This window comes from Sus scrofa, chromosome 16 (assembly GCF_054392235.1).
Source record: "Sus scrofa isolate SSC_HxYL_T2T_F1_AM1 chromosome 16, Sscrofa_HxYL_maternal_Yorkshire_Landrace_v2.0, whole genome shotgun sequence".
NCBI lineage: Eukaryota > Metazoa > Chordata > Mammalia > Artiodactyla > Suidae > Sus > Sus scrofa.
The window spans coordinates 91,366,044-91,384,100 of record NC_139398.1 but is presented as its reverse complement, the minus strand read 5'-3'; the positions used below and the strand labels follow the sequence as shown (position 1 = coordinate 91,384,100).

General features: G+C 64.6%; 1 protein-coding gene across 1 annotated transcript; it reads right to left on the bottom strand.

Moving 5' to 3' along the window:
• Window positions 1–3,384: 3,384 nt before the first annotated feature.
• On the bottom strand, window positions 3,385–14,857 carry CLPTM1L (CLPTM1 like). Its single transcript, XM_021076732.2, has 17 exons — window positions 14,495–14,857; window positions 13,987–14,087; window positions 12,830–13,019; window positions 11,678–11,823; window positions 10,681–10,759; window positions 9,505–9,622; window positions 9,210–9,304; window positions 8,741–8,825; window positions 7,878–7,981; window positions 7,015–7,080; window positions 6,218–6,268; window positions 5,585–5,667; window positions 5,216–5,250; window positions 4,723–4,778; window positions 4,605–4,649; window positions 4,068–4,183; window positions 3,385–3,835 (listed from the first exon to the last, which is right to left on the bottom strand). The coding sequence occupies exons 1-17, from the start codon at window positions 14,654–14,656 to the stop codon at window positions 3,751–3,753; spliced, it is 1,617 nt and encodes a 538-aa protein (XP_020932391.1). The 5' UTR covers window positions 14,657–14,857; the 3' UTR covers window positions 3,385–3,750.
• Window positions 14,858–18,057: the final 3,200 nt, after the last annotated feature.

The following is an 18,057-nucleotide window of genomic DNA, read 5'->3' as shown; positions in this document are numbered from 1 at the left end:
GTGAAGCCAGGGATCGAACCCGTGTCCTCACGGTTCCTCGTCGGATCCGTTAACCACCGCGCCACGACAGGAACTCCCGGAACATTTTCTTGGTAAATGTGCCACATGCTGCTGGAAAGAACGGGTACACCTCTGCGGTCACGCAGAGCGGGTGCTCCGGTCTCCTGCGTTCCTCCGGGTATCTCCCGGTACCTTGGCCGTCGTTACCCAGAGCGTCAGGATCCCCTGCCACGGTGCGTTTCACTCTGTGTCCTGGCATTCCCAAACGCTTCCGCGCAGCGTATTTTAAAGCGCTGGTGTTGGGTACATAAACATTTAGGATTGTTGTATTCTTTTGATGAACTGATGCTTTTATTTATTTTGCTTTTTAGGGCTGCACCTGCAACATATGGAAGTTCCCAGGCTAGGGGTCTAATCGGAGCTGCAGCTGCCGGCCTACACCACAGCCACAGCCACGCCGGATCCTTAACCCACTGAGGAAGGCCAGGGATCGAACCCGCATCCTCATGGGTGCTCGTCAGATTCGTCTCCATTGAGCCATGACGGGAACTGCCACCGATGCTTTTATTTTTATGAAAAGACTATTTCTTGGCAATACTACTGAAGCATACTTTTCCTGACGTTCACATGGAGGAGCTCCCATCGGGGTGCAGAGGAAACAAATCCGACGAGCATCCATGAGGATGCAGGTTCGATCCCTGGCCTCGCTCAGTGGGTTAAGGATCTGGCGTTGCCGTCAGCTGTGGTGTAGGTCGCAGATGCAGCTCCGACTAGACCCCTAGCCTGGGAACCTCTGTATGCCGCAGGCGCGGCCCTGAAGAGACGAAACGAACCCTCTGCCTTTTCGTTGGAGGGTTTAAACCGTTTACATCTGAGGCGATGACCGACGTGGTTGAGTCTGACCTGCCGCAGGTGCCGACGTGCCCCCCACCCCCCACGCCCCGCTTCTCCCTCCGTATTGCTCTGCCTGCTCCCGCACCAAGGCCTCTTGTCTCTCTTACCGATTGTGGCTTTGCCGGTTGCCGTCAGGTTTACGGTCTGTCTGTAGCCCATCCCAGCCCCCTGGAAGCACACCCCGTGTGAGGAGCTCCGTGGCTCCCCGCCTGCCCTGTGCCGTCACACACGTTACTGCTACGTGAGAGCAACCCCACAAACGCTCTGAATATTTTAGCTTTAAGTGGTTTGTTGTTTAGACAGTTTAACACGCCTATCCCGACCTACCTGGTGCCGTCTCCACTGCCTGCCTTCCTCTGTGCAGAGCGGATTCCGTCCGCTACCGAGGGCTCCCTTTAGTATTTCTCGGAGCGGGTTTGCTGGGATGAGCTCAGTGTTTGTAACGCCCCTAATTTCTCAACGTACTCCGATGTGAACTCCGCCGGCTAAAGAATTCTCGGCAGCATCTCTTCTAGAACGTGGGTGGTGCGTGTTGAGGGTGAAGGTGGAAGCCCACGTTTGTCCTGCTGCTTGCAGCTGGAGGAGCACGCCTGCCGGGCGCGGAGCCCTGGCCACGGCCAGCTGAACGCCTGCTCCGAGGCTCCTGGCCAACGGCAGGGTCTGCACCTCTGCCTGAGGGTCTGTCTCTCAGAGCCTCTGAGGCCCAACCTAAGAATGACCAGCCCCACCTTGAAATCGGCAGCAATGCAGCCGTGAAGTTACGAGAATCAAGGAAGCTCCCGAGAAAACCCATCGGCCAGCATCTCGTCCAGCCGGGAGACTCTTGACAGGTCCGGGTGGCTGCCCCTCAGGGCGTGACCCTTGCAGCAACACGGGCAGCCAGCGGGCAGGATGGTGCCAGAGGGCGGGCCCTCAGGCCAGTGACCTCCTCCGTAAAACACTGCCCCTCTGGGAGCGTGAGCCCAGAGGGCGGACCAAGAATCAGAACTGAACATCCAGTCCTGGAGTTCCTGTCGTGGCGCAGTGGAAACGAACACGACTGGTACCCATGAAGATGCGGGTTTGATCCCTGGCCTCGCTCAGTGGTTGGGATCCAGCGTTGCCGTGAGCTGTGGTGTAGGTCGCAGATGCGGCTCGGATCCTGCGTTGCTGTGGCTGTGGTGTAGGCCGGTGGCTGCAGCTCCAATTACAGCCCCAGCCTGGGAACCTCCATGTGCCGCAGGTGCAGCCCTAAAAAGGAAAAAAAAAAAAAAAAGAACATGCAGTCCTGAAGCCAGAGGGGACTTTTAAATTCTCACCATCTATTTACGCTTCCATTTATCTTCAAAAAGGAAACAGGTACACACAGTCACAGCTTAAGAGAACAACCTGGACTCACTCCCGAGTCGTACCAAGTAACAGCTCTCTTGAAAGGACGTGGCCTCAGGCCTCAGGATGAGAGGCCCGGGTAACGTCATCTGCAGCCTGCAGGCCCCTCGCCGCTCACGCACGACCAGGGGCTGCAGAGCGTGGGTCGCTGGCCTGCCCGCCGCAGCCCTCTGCCTCTTCGGCGGCCCCTCGGCTGAAATGAAGAGCAGGCGTCTCGGCGAGCAGTCCTCCCAAGCGCCCTTCGTTCTGAAACCGAAGGGGCGTCGGCGCACACCTGCACCTGCAGAGACCGTCCTTACACTTCTGAGTGAAGCAGCGGGTTTGACAGGCAGACATTCTCAGGGAGCTGGGCTGCAGGCCCGAGAGCCCCCGGCCCGGCCGGGCCCCGGGAGACTGCACGGCCCGACCTCGGGGCAGGCTGAGCCCCTGGGGTGCCGCCAGGCTCGGTCCCGGGTGAGGGGCAGAATCGTCCTGCCCCACGTGTCTCGGGCCAGGGCCTCGCCCGTCCTGCTTGCTGGGGTCCCCGAGGCCCCGGGCCCGCCACCCTCGCCCGAGCCTTCCCTGCAGCCGGAGCAGAGGCTCTGGGCGGCGGGTGGGGCTCTGACCGCAGGGGGACCTGAGATGTTCCCTCAGGCGGGGCGAGGCTCCCCGCCTGCGGCCCCCAGTGCCGTTCTCAGTCTGGCCTGCGGGCAGGGGCGGGTTGGACGTGTGCGAAGGACCCGCCCCCCGGGCTCCCGCCTGCCCAGGGAGGGGGCCCTGAGGACCATCTGGAGGCCACGGCCCAGGGCGGCCGCGCTGAGGAAGAACCTCGTCTGTTTTAAAGACTCAACTTGGGGCCCTGAGGCTGCCCCCCCGCCAAGGCCAGAGCGGGTTCCGGGAGCTAATCCCCTGAACCCGGTCCCTCCGCCCCTTGGCGCTGGGCTGCGGCGTTTCTCTAGTGGATCCCCAGCCACCTGCTCCCGGGAGACTGTGGGTCGGGGGCTTCCGAGCCTGAGCCGAGGGCCTGGAGAGGGGCCCCCGCGTGCTCCTCCCAGCAGACACGGAGACAAAGCCCGCCAAGGCCGCCAACGGGGAAAGCGCAAGTGTCTGAAACCGGCACGTCGTCCCAGGCCGGGAAACCCGTTACAGCCGGAGAAATTTATTTTAAAATAGAAACGTACATACATTAAGCTTTAAAATTGTCAAATTTTAAACAAAAAGGAAAAAAGCCGCGTGACCCCAGAGTCTACACGGAATGGACTCAGAGGCGTCAGACTTTCCTTCGAGGGGCACTTTTAGACGCCGTGACACGGGTCCTGCGGGCGAGGCCCCTGCGCCCGCAGCGCCTCCCGATCCCGATCACGGCGCGAGGGGACCGGGGGCGCAAGGGGCCTCCCGAGGTTTTGGCAACGCAGAGGATGGGACGCCCGGAAGTTCCACCAAAGTGTCCAAAATACTCGGCTGACACGCGAGGCTCCGCCAGGCGGCCACGAGCAGCCAGCGGGGCGCTCAGTCTGTGTGGGGCTTCCGCGGGGGGCTCTCCTCGTACGACTCCCCGAACTCGTTCACCCTGCTCTTATCCACGGGATAAAGCCTGCGAGGAGACCGCGCGGGGTCAGCCCGGCCGGTCTGCAGGGAGGACACGCGTGTCCCGGGAACTCCGTGTCGAGACCGCGAGACCGGGCGGAGGCGCGCGGGGGATTTTAACAGTCAGGCCGGAGCCCCGACCCCGGGCCACGCGCCTCAGGAGACGGTGCCGGCGGGGCACCCCGACCCCGAGGGCGGGCAGGTCCCGGGCGGCCCCGCCATGCCCGAGCCGCGCTCACCATCGCTGGTACAGGTACACGAGAAACACCACGTCGTCCCTGAAGCAGGCCAGCCGGTGGGAGGTGGGCATGGTGATGATGAAGGCGAACACGTCGTCAATGAAGGTGTTGAAAGCCTGCGGGCGGCGGCGGCGGCGGGCGTGAGGCCGGGGCCCCTCGGAGCCCCGCCCGGAGCGGGGAGCCACCCAGGCTGCTGGTGCCCTGGCCCCACGGCCCGGCACCCTGCCGCTGGCCACGGCCACTCAGCTGGGGAGACCGAGGGACATTTTGACTGTGTCCCAACCCCCAGCACCGGCGCTGACACACGGCCAGGTCCGTGTGCGGACGCCCTGGGGGGCCACGTGGTCCCAGCCCCTGTGCAGGGATGGCCCTGGCGGCCTGGGCCCAGACTCGGCCCCCCAGACGCCCGGCCTCTGCGTTGAGAGCATCCCTGCTCTGGCACATGCTGCCGAGAAGCCTGGCTGGGACCAAGGCCGTCTCCTGCCGCCGCGACAGAGGCCGGACGGCACGGACGCGCCGACGCAGCGGGAGGCTGACCTTGTAGGTGAAGGCTTTCCAGGGCAGGTGCGCCACCGACTTCATCTGCGGGGAGATGGGCACGTGAGCGGCCGGGCAGCTCGGGGACGCGGGGGCGGCGGGACGGGGTGCGTCTTACCTTGTAGTTCACGAAGAGCTGGGGCAGCATGAACAGGAAGCCGAACGCGTAGACCCCTAAGAAGCGGTCAGGCGTGGGGATGCAGTCCCGATGCCCGTCCCTCGGGGCACCGGGACCGCCTGGCCCCCCACGCCCAGGAGCGCCACCCTTCAGCTGACCACCCGCCTCCGCTGTGGGCAGAGCGAGCACCACGGGCTGTGAGATGCAGCCCCTGCCCCACGCCAGGCGGACACAGCAGCCAAGGGCCTGTCCCCGTGCTGCCCATCTGCAGAGCAGGGCATGGTGGTCGGGACCCGCCCTGCCAGTGGACAGGCCCCTGAGGACGCTCAGGCTGGGGCTGGGGCCCTGGTGCGCCCTCGGGCAGCGTGCACGGTCCACTGCCCGTGCCCAGCTCTTGCCCGGAGAGAGCACATGGAACGCAGGCGGGGCAGCTGGCCTCCCCCAGGCCCCCCCAGCTGTGTGGCCTGCCGCCAAGGCTGTTGCTGAGACTCACCGTTGACGAAGCTGTTGATGAGCCAGGAGTACCAGCTGTAAGACAGCAGAGCAGGGGCTGGGGGCAGCTGGCCCCCCACCGCCCAGTCTGTGTTAGTCCTAGCCCCCACCTCGCATGCCCACACGCCCTCTGGAGTCCCCAGGCCTGCCTCGAGGCCATGGGCCGGCCAGGGCTGACCTGTAGGCACGGTGGCCATGGCCCCACTGCCTGCCCCATCCCAGTGCCGTGAGGGACACCCAGGCCTCAGGAGACCAGGACGAGGGAACAGCGCGTGTCCGTCCCGGGCCCACTGCAGGAGTGCTGGGGCCCCGCGGGGACGAGGCTGGGCGCCCGGGACCCACGCCGGCAGGCAGCGGGGGGAAGTCCCACCTTTTGTACTTGACGTTAAGCAGGGAGTAGACGGCGCCTCCGACGCACAGCGGGTAGAGGAGGTAGGACAAGAGCGTCATGGCCTGCGGAGCAGAGGCCGGTTGGATGCCGCCCGCCAGGGCCCGGCCCCTGCCCTCACGGCGCTCGCGGCCAGGGCAGCGCGCCAGTGTGCGGGGCACCGTGACTGCGCACGTCTAGCCCTCGGGGTGCCCGCGGCGAGGACCGGACACTGCAGGGACGTGTCAGGCCCCCCTGAAAAGCAGCCGACCCTCGGAGAGCGCCGAGGAGCCCTCCGACCAAGGCGGTGTCTGCTCTCAGCTGAACTGTGCTAAATCCGCATGAGGGCTGGGATGCAGGTGGATGCCGTTAAAGCGGGAAACGAAAGCCTCCCCGCAGGACACAGGTGCTCCCTCAAAGCGCAGCCCATGGCTGCCCCGCATCTCGGGACCGAGACTCCGCCCGCGCCCCCACGGCCACCCACGGGAGCGGACTCGGCATGGCCGCCCACAGGCCCAGAGACAGGCGCCCCCGGCCCCCTTCCTGGGGCGGGCCCAGGGCAGACACGGGCCCAGCTCCCAGGAGGCGGCTTCCCCGCGGGATGCGCCGCCAGGCCTGGGCCCGCTCGCCGCTCACCTGCGTGTCGTACTCCTCCGTCTTCCTCTCGGATTCACTGGACGAGCCGAACTGAAACGAGATCCAACACCAGCACATCCTGAGCAGACCAGGAGGGACGGGGCGCGGCGGACGTGGCGGCTCGCCTGCCCTTCAGAGCCGGAGGCAGAGGCCCCGACGCACAGGCTGGCGCCGCGAGCCCCAGGCAGAAGCAGGCCCTGCTGCCCGGCTCCAGTCCTCGCGCAGCTCCCCGCTCCCCTGGTTTCTGCAGTGAAGACACTGCTGCGGGTCCGCGCGGGTGGACGCGGGGCCGACTCGGGACAAGCTGCATCCCGGGCCTGAGGGACCCCGAGACTCCTTGGCTGAGGCCACCAAACGGCAGAGGAGCTTCCAACTGCCCACCCCGCAGCGGCTCTCTGGGAACCTGGGTGAGCTGCCCTCTCACCCCCGAGGACTGCGGGAGCGCAGGGAGGCTCGGACGCCCAACGGCGTCCTGTCTCGTCACGGAGGTGGGGGCATTGCCCAGGGGGGCCGTGCTGGGTCTGCGATGGGGCCCTGGGTGAACCAGAGCCCAGGAAGCCTGTGGGCAGAGCACTGACCCCCACCTGCCCCCAGGTGCTGCTGCGTCTCCCCCCTGGTCTGTGGGCACGAAGCTGCTCTTTGGGCCGGGCGGTTGGCAGCATGACCAGGGGACAGTCACCAGCCTTCACAACCGCCTGTGTCCGACTGGGAAACGCCATCGCCAGTCACCGCGGCTGAGGCGGGAGGCGGGAGGCAGGCGGGGTGACGGGTCCCTGAGAGGACGCCGGGGGCCCTACCTGAAAGGCGGGCCTCAGGCCTCTCCAAACCACGCTCATCTTCAAGGCCTTCTTCACCTTCCACAGCTGAGGGAGACGAGAAAGCCACTCTCGAGGCCCCCGGGTCAGAGGAGCCTGACCCACTCCTCAGACGTGACGGCCCCCAGCACCTCCTGCTCGGGCCCTGGGGCACCCCGGGTCCTGCCCGATATTCTCATGCTCACAGCGGGACCGGCCTCCAGCCCCAACCCACCAGCTCTCCCCCAGCCGCGCAGACTGACCGCCTCTGGGCACCAGCGAGACACTAGCCACTGGGCCAAGCCCAGCTCGCCTGCTCCAGCCGGCTCGCCCCACCTGCCCAGCTCCAAATTCACTCCCCGCCCTCTCCCCACCACTGGGAGGCCCGAGCCCCATGTCCTGCCGTCAGGGCCTCTCCAGGACTGACCCTTACATGTCTACACGGTGGCTTGCACGCAGGGCCCTCGCCAGCACTGCCCCACTGGCAGCCACGGGAGCTGGTGCCTGCGGTGGCCTCAGAACGTGGCCACAGCTGAAGGAGGCGCTGGGACCCTGGAGGGGACGCCCTGGCCCACCACCCTCTGCTGTCCTTGGGGCAGACGCTTCTGCTTCATGCAGCATCCGGGGCAGGGGAGCCGCGAGGGAGCCCGTGTGGCACCCACGGACGGGTGCGACAAGCTCCAGTGCTCGTGTCTCATGAGGAGAAACATGGGACGGTGGGAGCTCTGCTCAGGAAACCGCGGCAACCGCGCCCCCGCCCTCCTGCCGGTCACTCCTCGGCCAAGGCCCTGGGTTCCGGCAGCACTGGGCACTTGGGCCCCAGGACAGCGGCACAGGACTCAGACCAGCGCCCGGGGGTGCCTCACCTCGATGGCGGCCCCGATGCCCGCGGGGACCAGCACCAGCAGGCTCGTCTGCTCGTCCAGCAGGAACAGGAAGATGACCACGGTGCTGAAGCAGCGCCAGAGCACTGCGGACGGGCGGAGGGGACTGTGCTGAGCCGGGGGTCACCCCGCTGCACCCGTGCGTGCACACGCCCACACACGCTCCCTCGACCGCTTCTCCCCCAGCACCCACCGCAGAGGAAGAGTGGACCACCCGTGACCCCAGGAGACGCGGGCTGACTATGAAAGGCCAGGGACCGGCAGCACCGGCTGGGAGCACACGCCAGCTACACCTGCAAACCCGCAGTGTGCAGAAAGCGCCGAGGAACCCGGGTCCTGGCAGGTCTCGCCAGGCCTGCTTCCTGCCTCCACACTGAGCCCGTGGTGCCCGTGCTGGGCTGTCCCTCCAGGTCGTGCTTTAGGAGACGGCACAGCGCGAGAGCAGAGCAGCGGGCCAAGGGCTCGGGCCCCAGGACCCACAAAGCTTGCTCGCACCACGGCCTGGGAGGGCCGGAGGCGGGAGCAGGAAGCCGGCGGTCAGGACTGGAGACCCTGAGCCACAGCCAACGTGGGGCTGCCCAGGATCCCAGACCAGCCGCTCGGGGTCACGTCCCAGGGAGGGAACGAGCTGCCTCTCGCTGGAGACCCGGCTTGGCGGCCAAGAGGACCATGAATGGACGCCTGTTGTTGTCACTCAAGCAGGGCCCTCTGCCTCCCTTGGTCACCGGCTCACTCGGCCCGCACGACCGCAGACCGGCGCCCTCCCGGCTGCTGTGCCGCCGACCTAAATGGCCCTCCCGAGAGCCGCGCGTGCCGGGCCGAGGGCGGCGTGGCCTGGGCGCTACCTGCTTTGGTGGACATGCCAATCATGGTCTTCTTTTTCTTCCAAAAACTGATGTCGTTTTTAAACGCCAGGAAATCAAAAAGCAGCTGAAGAGAAGACAGGACAGCCGTGAGCCCCTCGAGCTGTCCCCGCCCCACACGGGCGCGCCTGGGCTCCTTCCTGAGACACTGACCTTCCAGGAAGACCCACGCCCCCCAGCCCTGGGGCGTCCTGCGGCTCGGTACTCCCACCTCCTGCCCCGCGGGGTCTGACGGGTCCCCCTGGCAGGACTGGCCCGTGACCCTCGGGACGGCCGCAGACCCACACGAGCCAGTGCCTCTCCTGCCAGGTCACCCACTGACTCCACACGGGCTGTGGATTCTCGTTCCTGAGCGGCCTCCGAAGCCGCAGACAAGGCCCCGGGCCCCGCGGCCGGTCGGGGCGTGAGGCGCAGACCCGCGTCCTGAGCCGGGAAGGCCGGGACCACTCACGTGGAACGCGGCCACGAAGAAGGTCAGCGCCAGGAAGTACAGGTTGGTGTCCACGAAAATGCCCTTCACCTCGTCAGCGTCCTTCTCCGAAAAGCCTGGGAAGGAAGAGCCCGAGTGAGGCGGGCGGCCCGAGGCCACACCTGGGGGCCGGGCGGGGCGGCGACCCACTGGCAGGAAGAGCGCCGACCCCGCCGAGGCCCGTGGGCAGGGCGTCGAGCTCAGACGGCGCAGAAGCCCGGCTCGGGGCTCCCGGGCTGCAACCACGTGAAGGAACCGCCGCATCCCGCGGCCTCACCGAGCTGCTGCAGCGAGTACACGGCGTCCTGCATGTGGATCCAGAAGCGCAGCCGCCCCAGCGAGATCTTGTCGTAGGACACCGTGAGCGGCAGCTCGGCGGTGGAGCGGTTGATGACCTGGCGGGAGGGCAGCCGTGAGGGCCGAGCCCCCGCCGCTGCCCACCCTGTGCCACGCCACACACGCAGGTGGCGTAGCCTCCTCCCAGCTCTGCAGCGCCACAGCCCTCGCGGCCACAGCTGCTCCGCTCGGACCCGCGGCCGAGTCTCCCTGCCCTGGGCCCCCAGTTTTCCTCTCAGAACCAGGGGCCTCCTCTTCCAGGAAGCCCTCACAGCCGTCCTCCGCCCCGTCACCCAAACCCTACGCGCCTCTGGTGACCGCCGCCCCGTGAGCTGCTGCTTCCTGGTCACGCGTGGCACCGCTGGCAGGTGCGGGGGACCCACCGAGCAGGGACACTGAGAGGAGGCCACCCTGGGGAGAGTGGGATGGGGCGCCAGCACACTGGCCTTGGCTGGTGGTCGGCCAGCCAGGCTTGTCCACGGGGCCCCCTGTCACCCCAGCGGCCTCAGCGAGCCTCTTCACGGCCGTCCTCCCAAAAAGCGGCTCCAGGTAGGACGGGGCAGCAGAGCAAGCGAGCCAGGAAGCAGCTGCCTGCTCAATTCGACAACGGCACTCTTCACGTCTGGCCTTGGAAGAACCCCGTCCCACGGGCTCAGCAAACCCGCGTGGCCGGCCGGGGGTCTGCGGCTCAGCCAGGCCTGTCTCTCCTCTCAGGGCCCGCGGGGTCCTGAGCGGGTCAGCAGAACCCGGTGCGGCTGAGCTCCGCCCACAGCGCGGGACCGCAGCCCTGACCCTAAACAAGCCGGCTCCCCGCCAGCGCGCGCTCTCGAGGTGCTCAGCACGGCGCCCGCCAGCTACGCGACGAGAGCCGTCAACCACGGCTGCCACCGGCCGCGGTCAGCCCGAGACGCGCGGCCGTGCCTCGGCCGGAAACGTGGGGTCCGAGGGAACGACGCCCACCAGCCGCGGCCCGACGGGCGGCCTTCCGGGAGCTCGGCCCGCCGCCGTCCCGGAGCAGGGTCTCCCCAGAGCGCGGGGGCAGCGCGGCGGCGGGCGGCGGGCGGCGGGCCCGGAGCCCGGGCGGCCGAGTCCGAGGCTCGTCCCGAAGCTCACTCACCATGAGGTCCTTCACGCGGTTGCTGAGCTGGTCGATGAACAGGATGGGCAGGTAGTGCACCGTCTTCCCCAGCTGGACCCTGGGGGGCGGGTTCAAGGCCGCCGTGAGGCCCTGCGTCTCCCGGACCCGAGGCGGCCCGGTTTGCCGGGTTTATGCACCCCTGTCCCCCCCGCCCCGGGCACCTCCAGCAGCTTCTGGTCACGACAGGCCCAGGGGGCAGAGGGGTCGCGGCCCCGCACGGCTGCAGCCGGAACGAGGTGGCTGAGGAAGCGGGACCCGGGCACAGCGCAGACACCACCCGGGACGCAAAGGACAGCGAGGGGCCGTCTGAGCGCCGACGTGAGGCGTGCGTGATGGGCGAGAAGAGAACTAGGGAGCCGGCCGCCTGCCACGCCTGGGGGGCTCGCCCCGCTTCTCAGGCTTTCAACGTGCCGACACATCCCATCCTCAAAACCAGGACTTCGACTTCACAAAAGGCGAACCCACTCGACAGCCCTCAACAGTGACGGGGGACAGCCCTACAGTGACCGTTTCTAGGTGCTGAGTGACGACCCGGGAGAAGTGGTACCTCGGACGTGGGTGACCCACAGCAGTGCCCCCGATGGCAAGGGACAGTGACAGAGTGACCCGACGATCCCTTTCCAAGCACACGTGACAGAGGCGGAGCCCACAGGAGGGACAGGGGACGAACCCTCGAGGGTGCACAGCGTCTCGTCAAGGCTCTGTCTCCCCCCTTTCCCGAGAGCCTGCCATTCCCTCCTTGCCCCCTGCCCCACCCCGCGTCTGGGGCAGCCGCCATCAGCAAGACCCCAGGCAGGAGGGAGAGGCGGGGGCGCTCCAGGCCGCTCATGGCAGAGGGGGTGCAGGAGCGGCCGGTCTGCTTTGGGATCCCCCACCCCATCGGCGCCCCCGGGCCGTCGGCTCAGGGAGGGCGCGTGCCCCTCGGTGCCCTCCCGCCACCCGGTCCTCAGCGGGGCGGCCAGAGGGCGGCACGTACATCTTCATGTAGCGGTGCACGTCGGCGGGCAGGGCGGCCCCGTCGAAGACGAAGTCATCCACCATCACGTTCAGGGTCAGCCTCGGCCTCCAGTGAGAGACGGGCTCGTCCAGCGCATTCGACGGCCTCTTCTCGGCCTCGACCTGCTGCTGACGGGAGGGATGACTGAGACGGAGACGCCCAGGCTGGCCGGGGTGCCGCCACGCAGGTCCCAGGCAGGGCGGTGGCATCTTCACCCGGGCACTGCCCAGAAGCCCAGGGCATGAGGGGCCCCCGCGGCTGCCGGTTCCCCGACTCGCCGGCCCTCACTGCCTTCTCTGGGCAGAAGCCGAAGGGGAGCTGCTCCAGCTGTTAAATTCTGCAAAGGGTGTCGATGAGTCCACTTCCTCCCTGGAGCCACAGTCTGGCCACAAGAGTTTACACTAAAACCGGCTCCCAGCCAAGGGGCCGCTAACGATGACTCAGCACCAGTGCGTCCCAGACAGCGCTTCCACCCTTTGCACCAGCCGCTGACTCCCCAGGAAGGCCCGGGAGGCAGGGTCGTGTGGTCCCAAGGGAAAGGGAGCCGAGGGCTCTGAGGACACACGCGCGCGGCAGCTTCTCAGACCTGGGAACAGCCTCGGCCTCCATGCGAGCCAGACGCAGACCCAGACGCAGACCCAGACCCACACCCCCGCTGCTCCGGTGGCGGCTTCACTTCCGCTGACGCCACCGCCAGCCTTTCTCGGGGTGCATTTCTCCGGGTGTGGGAGACACAGTTTGCACACCACCTTTTTCATGATCTTGAGTTACGTTCTTAGAATAAACATCCGAGCATCGCCCTGCCCACACCTCGCGTGGCACCCCAGCCCCAAGTTCTAACTGCAGCTACGTCTGCGGAAGGGGCAGCCCTGCACCCACGGGGGGTGGGGGGAGACACGGGCTCCCTCGGGGCTGAGGGGCCCCCGTGGCTGGAGAGCAATCTGGGAGAGAAAGCCACTGGACTACTTAAAGTGCGCGTCACTGCTCTGCCATGAAACTCATCTGCAGCCCTGAGCAGGCGCTGAGCTGAAAGTTGTTAGAGTAACACGACACGGCCTCACTTTCCAGAGTCTGTCCCGCGGCAAATGCAGACCCGCGTTCGAAGCCCCGTGCTCGGCCGCCCACACTCACCTGCGTGGCAGACTCGCCCGTGAGCAGATTGACCTCCTCCGGTTTGGGGACCATGTACGTGGTGAGCGGGCTCACCAGGTGCACCTGCTTGCCATCGCGCCAGGGCAGGACGCCCGCGTGGTGGAGGAAGACGTAGGCGTACAGCGTCCCATTGTTCCTGGTTTTCTTGGGGACAGAGACGTTGACGGTCCTGAAACGAAACCAAGAACAATGTCAATCGGGTGTGTGTGTGTGCGTCTGTGTTGTGCTGTATGTGTGCACAAGGCGGAGACCCCTGAGTACGTGTGTACACGCGGTTTCAAACCACAACCAATTTTAGCTCAGAAGTGCTATAAATGAAACCCACCTGCCCAGGCGTTGGGGAAGCCTAGGCAAACACGCTTACAGAGCACACTCTGGAGGCACGAGCAGCTCTGCCCCAAAGCTGAAGAGCCTGCATTTCCTTCCTGTTTCTGGCACTGAGGTGACAAGGCAGCGTGTGTGCCCCGCCTGCCCTGCACCCCCGCCCCCGCGGCACCCGGCCAAGGTGGGCACACATTCGGATCACAGGCCTAGTGTTCGCTCCGATGCGGCCCCAACAGTGAAGAGGGAAGAGGAGGGCTCCTGACGCGCACCTTGTTTTTAAAATTATACTTGTTGAAATTCAAACCGGAACCCTTTCTTGACTACAACCTTAGAAAGTTACTTTATGCACTTGAACATCTACATTGCGCAATCTGCTGTGCTGTGAGGTTTCATTTCCTTACGACTTCCTGCTAAATTCTCCTTCCTTCCCCCCTTCCCTTACAGGTGACCCAGCTAAACCACCTGGACCAGGAAGGGGCAGCTGTCTGCTGCGGGACACTGCAGGAGCTCTGTTCTCCCCGTGCTCCCAACAACCTCCTACTCCTTTGGAAACTCCCTGGCAGCACCGTGGCCCACAGCTGTCAGATGCTGGGCAGGCTGCTTCCTAAATGACAAAGTTGTCACTGGCTCCTTTCAAGTAACCAAAGTCTGCTTCTCCAGGGACCAATTGCCCGCCTGCAATTACGATGCTCTGGTTGGCGGGACATGCAAGTAGTGCCACTTCTCCAAGCAACCCAGGCACCTGCAGGACGCTGACTTCCAACAACCTTGACACTGGGGCCGCTCGCCCGTCGCCCTGTCCACACTCGTACCTTTCGAATTTGGACTCCACGTCAAAGTCCTCCACGTTCAAGACCAGATCCACGTGGTTCTCGGCGCCCAGGCTGGACCGCGTGGTGGTGTACACACTGAGCTGGAAGAGATGTCAAGACAAGCCAGCTGGGCGAGGCCCCTGGCAGAAAGTACACACGGGGAGCCTGACTCAGGGAGGGAAAGTGACCACCTATGAAGGGAAAGGTGCAGCCTTGCTCCTCAAGGGACAGAACCCTGACCTGAGACAGGATGGCACTGCTGCAAAGACAGGCCTGCTGCAAAGGGACTTCGCTAAAGCCTGCGGCTGGCCGGCCCAGGGGGCAGGGTGCTCCGACTCCAGGCATCTGGTGATGGAGTGGGGCGGGCACAGGGGCCAGCGTGCGGGCAGGGTCTTTAGGATAGGGGCGTGGGGAGGAGAGGCCCCAGCCCAGCCCGGGTCAGGTTCAGGTGCTAAGGGCCCCGCCCCGCCCTGAGGTCAGAGCTCAGGTGCGGAGGCCCCGCGCTCACCTGCAGCTTGGGCCTCCGTGCCAGGTAGGGCTGGATGCAGTTTCCGTCGCCGGAGCACGGGCGGGTGTAGACGATGCCGTACATGACCCAGCAGGTGTGCACCACGTACACCACGAACACGCCCACGACCAGGCTGGTGAAGGAGCTGCGGCCGATCCACATCGCGCCGCCGCCCGGCCCGGCCCAGCGCGGCCCGCCTCGCAGCCCTGCCAGACGCTCTGGCCGCCGCCGCTCACGCGAGAGCCGCAGCGCGCCGCCGCCACCGCCGGGGAACGAACGCGCCGCGCGCCGCGGGCCGCCGGCCGCCCCGCATGCTCCCGCCGCAGCCGCCGACCTGTCGCCGCGGGATTCGCCGCCCGCGCCGCTTCCGGGCCCCGAGCCGCCCGCCGGAAGTGGGCGCGCCGCGCGGCCCCCTGGGAAGCGTAGTCCGGCCGCCGCGCACGCGCGCACGGCTGCGTCAAGGGCGCGGCGTGACGTCACTCGCCCGCGCCGTCCTCCGCGCGGCGGTCGGGCCCTGGGGCTTCGAAGGATGCTGGGGGGCGTTTAGGGGCGCTGAGCGGGCGCGGGGTGCCGAGCCGGGCCACTTCCGGAGCTCCAGGCTCCCCAGCGTAGCGCCGTCTCCACGCGGGAAGCCGGCGGGACCCTCGGCCCCGGCGCCGATCAGCGAGGCGGCGTGTGAACGCCGAGGAGCCGGGCTGGAGGCCGTGGTGTGGTGCGCTGTTCTCAGCCTAAGTCTGGAATTATGTCAGAATGAAGAGCTAAGGAGAAAAGAAGTAGTCATCAGACCCCAAAAGCAGCGGCCTTTTCTCGTTGATGCTCGTTGTCCTTCAGTATAAACCCCATAGGGGGCGCCGTTGAGAAGAGCACGTTTCTCAGGGCGAGGCCAAGGCCCTGCGGCGCCTCCCTGGGCCTGACCCTCCCCCGGGAGCGCCCGTCAGAGCCCGCCATCCCCGGAGGGGAGCTCCTTCCCTCCTTGCAGGCTCGATGGCGCGCGAGGTTTTCCAGTTGGAAGCTGCCCGGTTGGCCCGTGGAAGGGCACGTGCTGTCCCTGTTTCCATCTAAGAGGCCTCGGAATCAGGACCCTTGATTCCCTGGAGCCGCTGGTGCCCAGTGGCCGGCTCTGATGGAGAGCGCTCCAGCCTCATTCACATACACATCCAGTCTCTCACACAATCAAAAATCAAAAACATCGCTAGGCATTTATAGAAACGGTAGATATTGATGCTGTTAAAAGCCCAACAAATTGCTCAGGGTTTCAGGGAAGGGGAGGGGCGTGCTGAGTGAACGGGAGAGTGGTTTGCTGGTGCAGAAGCAGCGGAGAGATGGGGCCTTCCAGGAGCCAGGCACCAGAGGCCAGTGCAGCGGTGGCTCTGGGCTGCGCCCCTGGAGTATGGGGCAGAAACTTGGGCGTCGTCGCAGAGTCTTCCCTGTCTCTTAAACCCTCCTGTTCTCACCCTCCCCCCTAACGCCTGCTCCTGGCCGTCATGGCTTCAGCCACTGGGGTGGTGTGTAGCGGGACCCCCCCACCCTCCAGCCTGCTCTCTGTTCTGCACACCTGCCTCCTGCTGGGAATCCTTTGCTGATTTCTGCTACCTCCAGTGTAAAATCCTTAGCAGGCTTACCAGCTCTTTGCCCACATGCTGTCGTGCCCTGTGCGCCTGCCATGCTTTGGGACCCCTGCAGGGCCGGGCTGCTTTAAATGCTCAACTATCTTTTACATAAATTTATTTCTTGTTTCTTTTTTTCTTTTTAGGGCTGCACCTGCGGCACATGGAGGTTCCTAGACTAGGGCTTGAATCAGAGCTGCAGCTGCCGGCCTACACCACAGCCGCAACAATGCCAAATCCTTACTTAACCCACTGAGCAAAGCCAGGGATTGAACCCATATCCTCATGGATACTAGTTGGGTTCTTAACCCGCTGAGCCACAACAGAAACTCACTCCATCTTCCGGCTTGCGTTGTTTCTGATGAGAAATCAGCAGTTAGGCCAATCTTATCTTTGTTTTACCCTAGGTAGTGTCTATTTTCTCTGACTGGTTTTAGAATTTTTGTAAGAAAGTCATTGGTTTCCAGCAACTTTTTGCAGTAGTTTCCCCTGTTTGTCCTGCTTGAGGCTTATTGAACTTCGTTTGTAAGCTTCATCCCATTTTTACACACTGCCGCCAAGCTTTCTTCAAACATTTTTGCCTGCCTCCTCTTTGAAGGACGTGTACTAGGCACATGTATTGGACAAGCTTATTGCCCCAACCTCAGTGAGGCTCTGTCTCGTTTTTGTTTTCATCTTCTTTTTATCCTCTCTTGCTTAGATTTGAATACTTTCTAAAGTATATATTCAAGCTCCTGGTAGTTTTCAAACTGCTGTTAAAGTCATCCTGTGAATTTTTCATTTTAGATACTATATTTTTCATCTCTAAAAGTTCTATTGAGTCTCTTATTCTTTTTATCCTGGAGAAAGTGCCCCATAGTAAATAGGCTTCTATTTATGCGCCTTCTCTCTCTTTGCAGCCACACATTCCCTGTTTTGTGGATGTAACGTGGTTTCTTCACAACCTCTGTATCGGCAGACAGTTGGGTTGTTTCCAGCCTTTGGCTGTTACCACCGCACAGCTTGGGCTGTGACGCGTGCCCGTGTTTGTGGCTGTGTGTTTGAGAGGGATCCGGAGGGTTGGTCTCGTTGAGGAGGATGATGAAGGGGCAGGATTTCTTCCCTCCCACGACCAGGGCTCCTGGTCTGACCACGAGTTGAGAGTGCACCTGCTCTTCTGGGCTCTGCTTCAGGGTCCGGTGTCACACAGTCTGGTAGCTGAGGTGCCTCTTCAGTGAGGAGGCAGTGGCCTCACTGGGTCAGAGCGGTGCTTGTTCCGGCCCGTTCTGTGCTGCCTGTGGGTGTTGCCTGAGCTGGGGGAGTGCCCATCCCCCACACGCTCGTCTCGGCAAATCGGAGACGCTCTCTGCAGTCAGCAAAACAAAACCCTGTGAAGATAAGCTGGAGCAGGTGCCAAGAGCACACACGAGGGACGGCAGAGACGTGTCAGAGGGACGGGGTGGGCGCTGGCCTCTGTGCCTCTTCTTCCCGGGGAGCAGGTCTGCTGTTCCCAGGCATCGTCACGAAGGAATGAAGTTGTTTTGGAAACAACTGGACGCTGGCTTTCAAGTGACACGTGCGCCCTCTCCTAGCACTGCCCTTGTGAATGCAGGATAACTCGCCCACCAGTGGAGCGGTCGGGAAGAGTGGGTGGTTGGAAACTCGCAGCCAGCGCCCACCACGAGGGAGCAGCCGGGTGGTCCTGGCCTGCCGACCGTCATTTGCTGGACGGCTGTCTTGTGAGGTGGTGGCTGGCTGGAGGGAGGAGTGAGGGGGTGGGTCCCCGTGGGTTCCCGTGGCAGCTTCGACGTCAGCCGTTCCTTTGGAGGCTGGGAGCCCAAGATGAAGGCCTCCAGGCCATCTTGTCACTGCGTCCTCACATGTCAGCCTTTGCCCCTGTGTCCCCATCTCCTTACAGTGACGCCACTCAGATTGGACGAAGCCACCTTCCTGGTGACTTCCTCTTGAATGACCTTA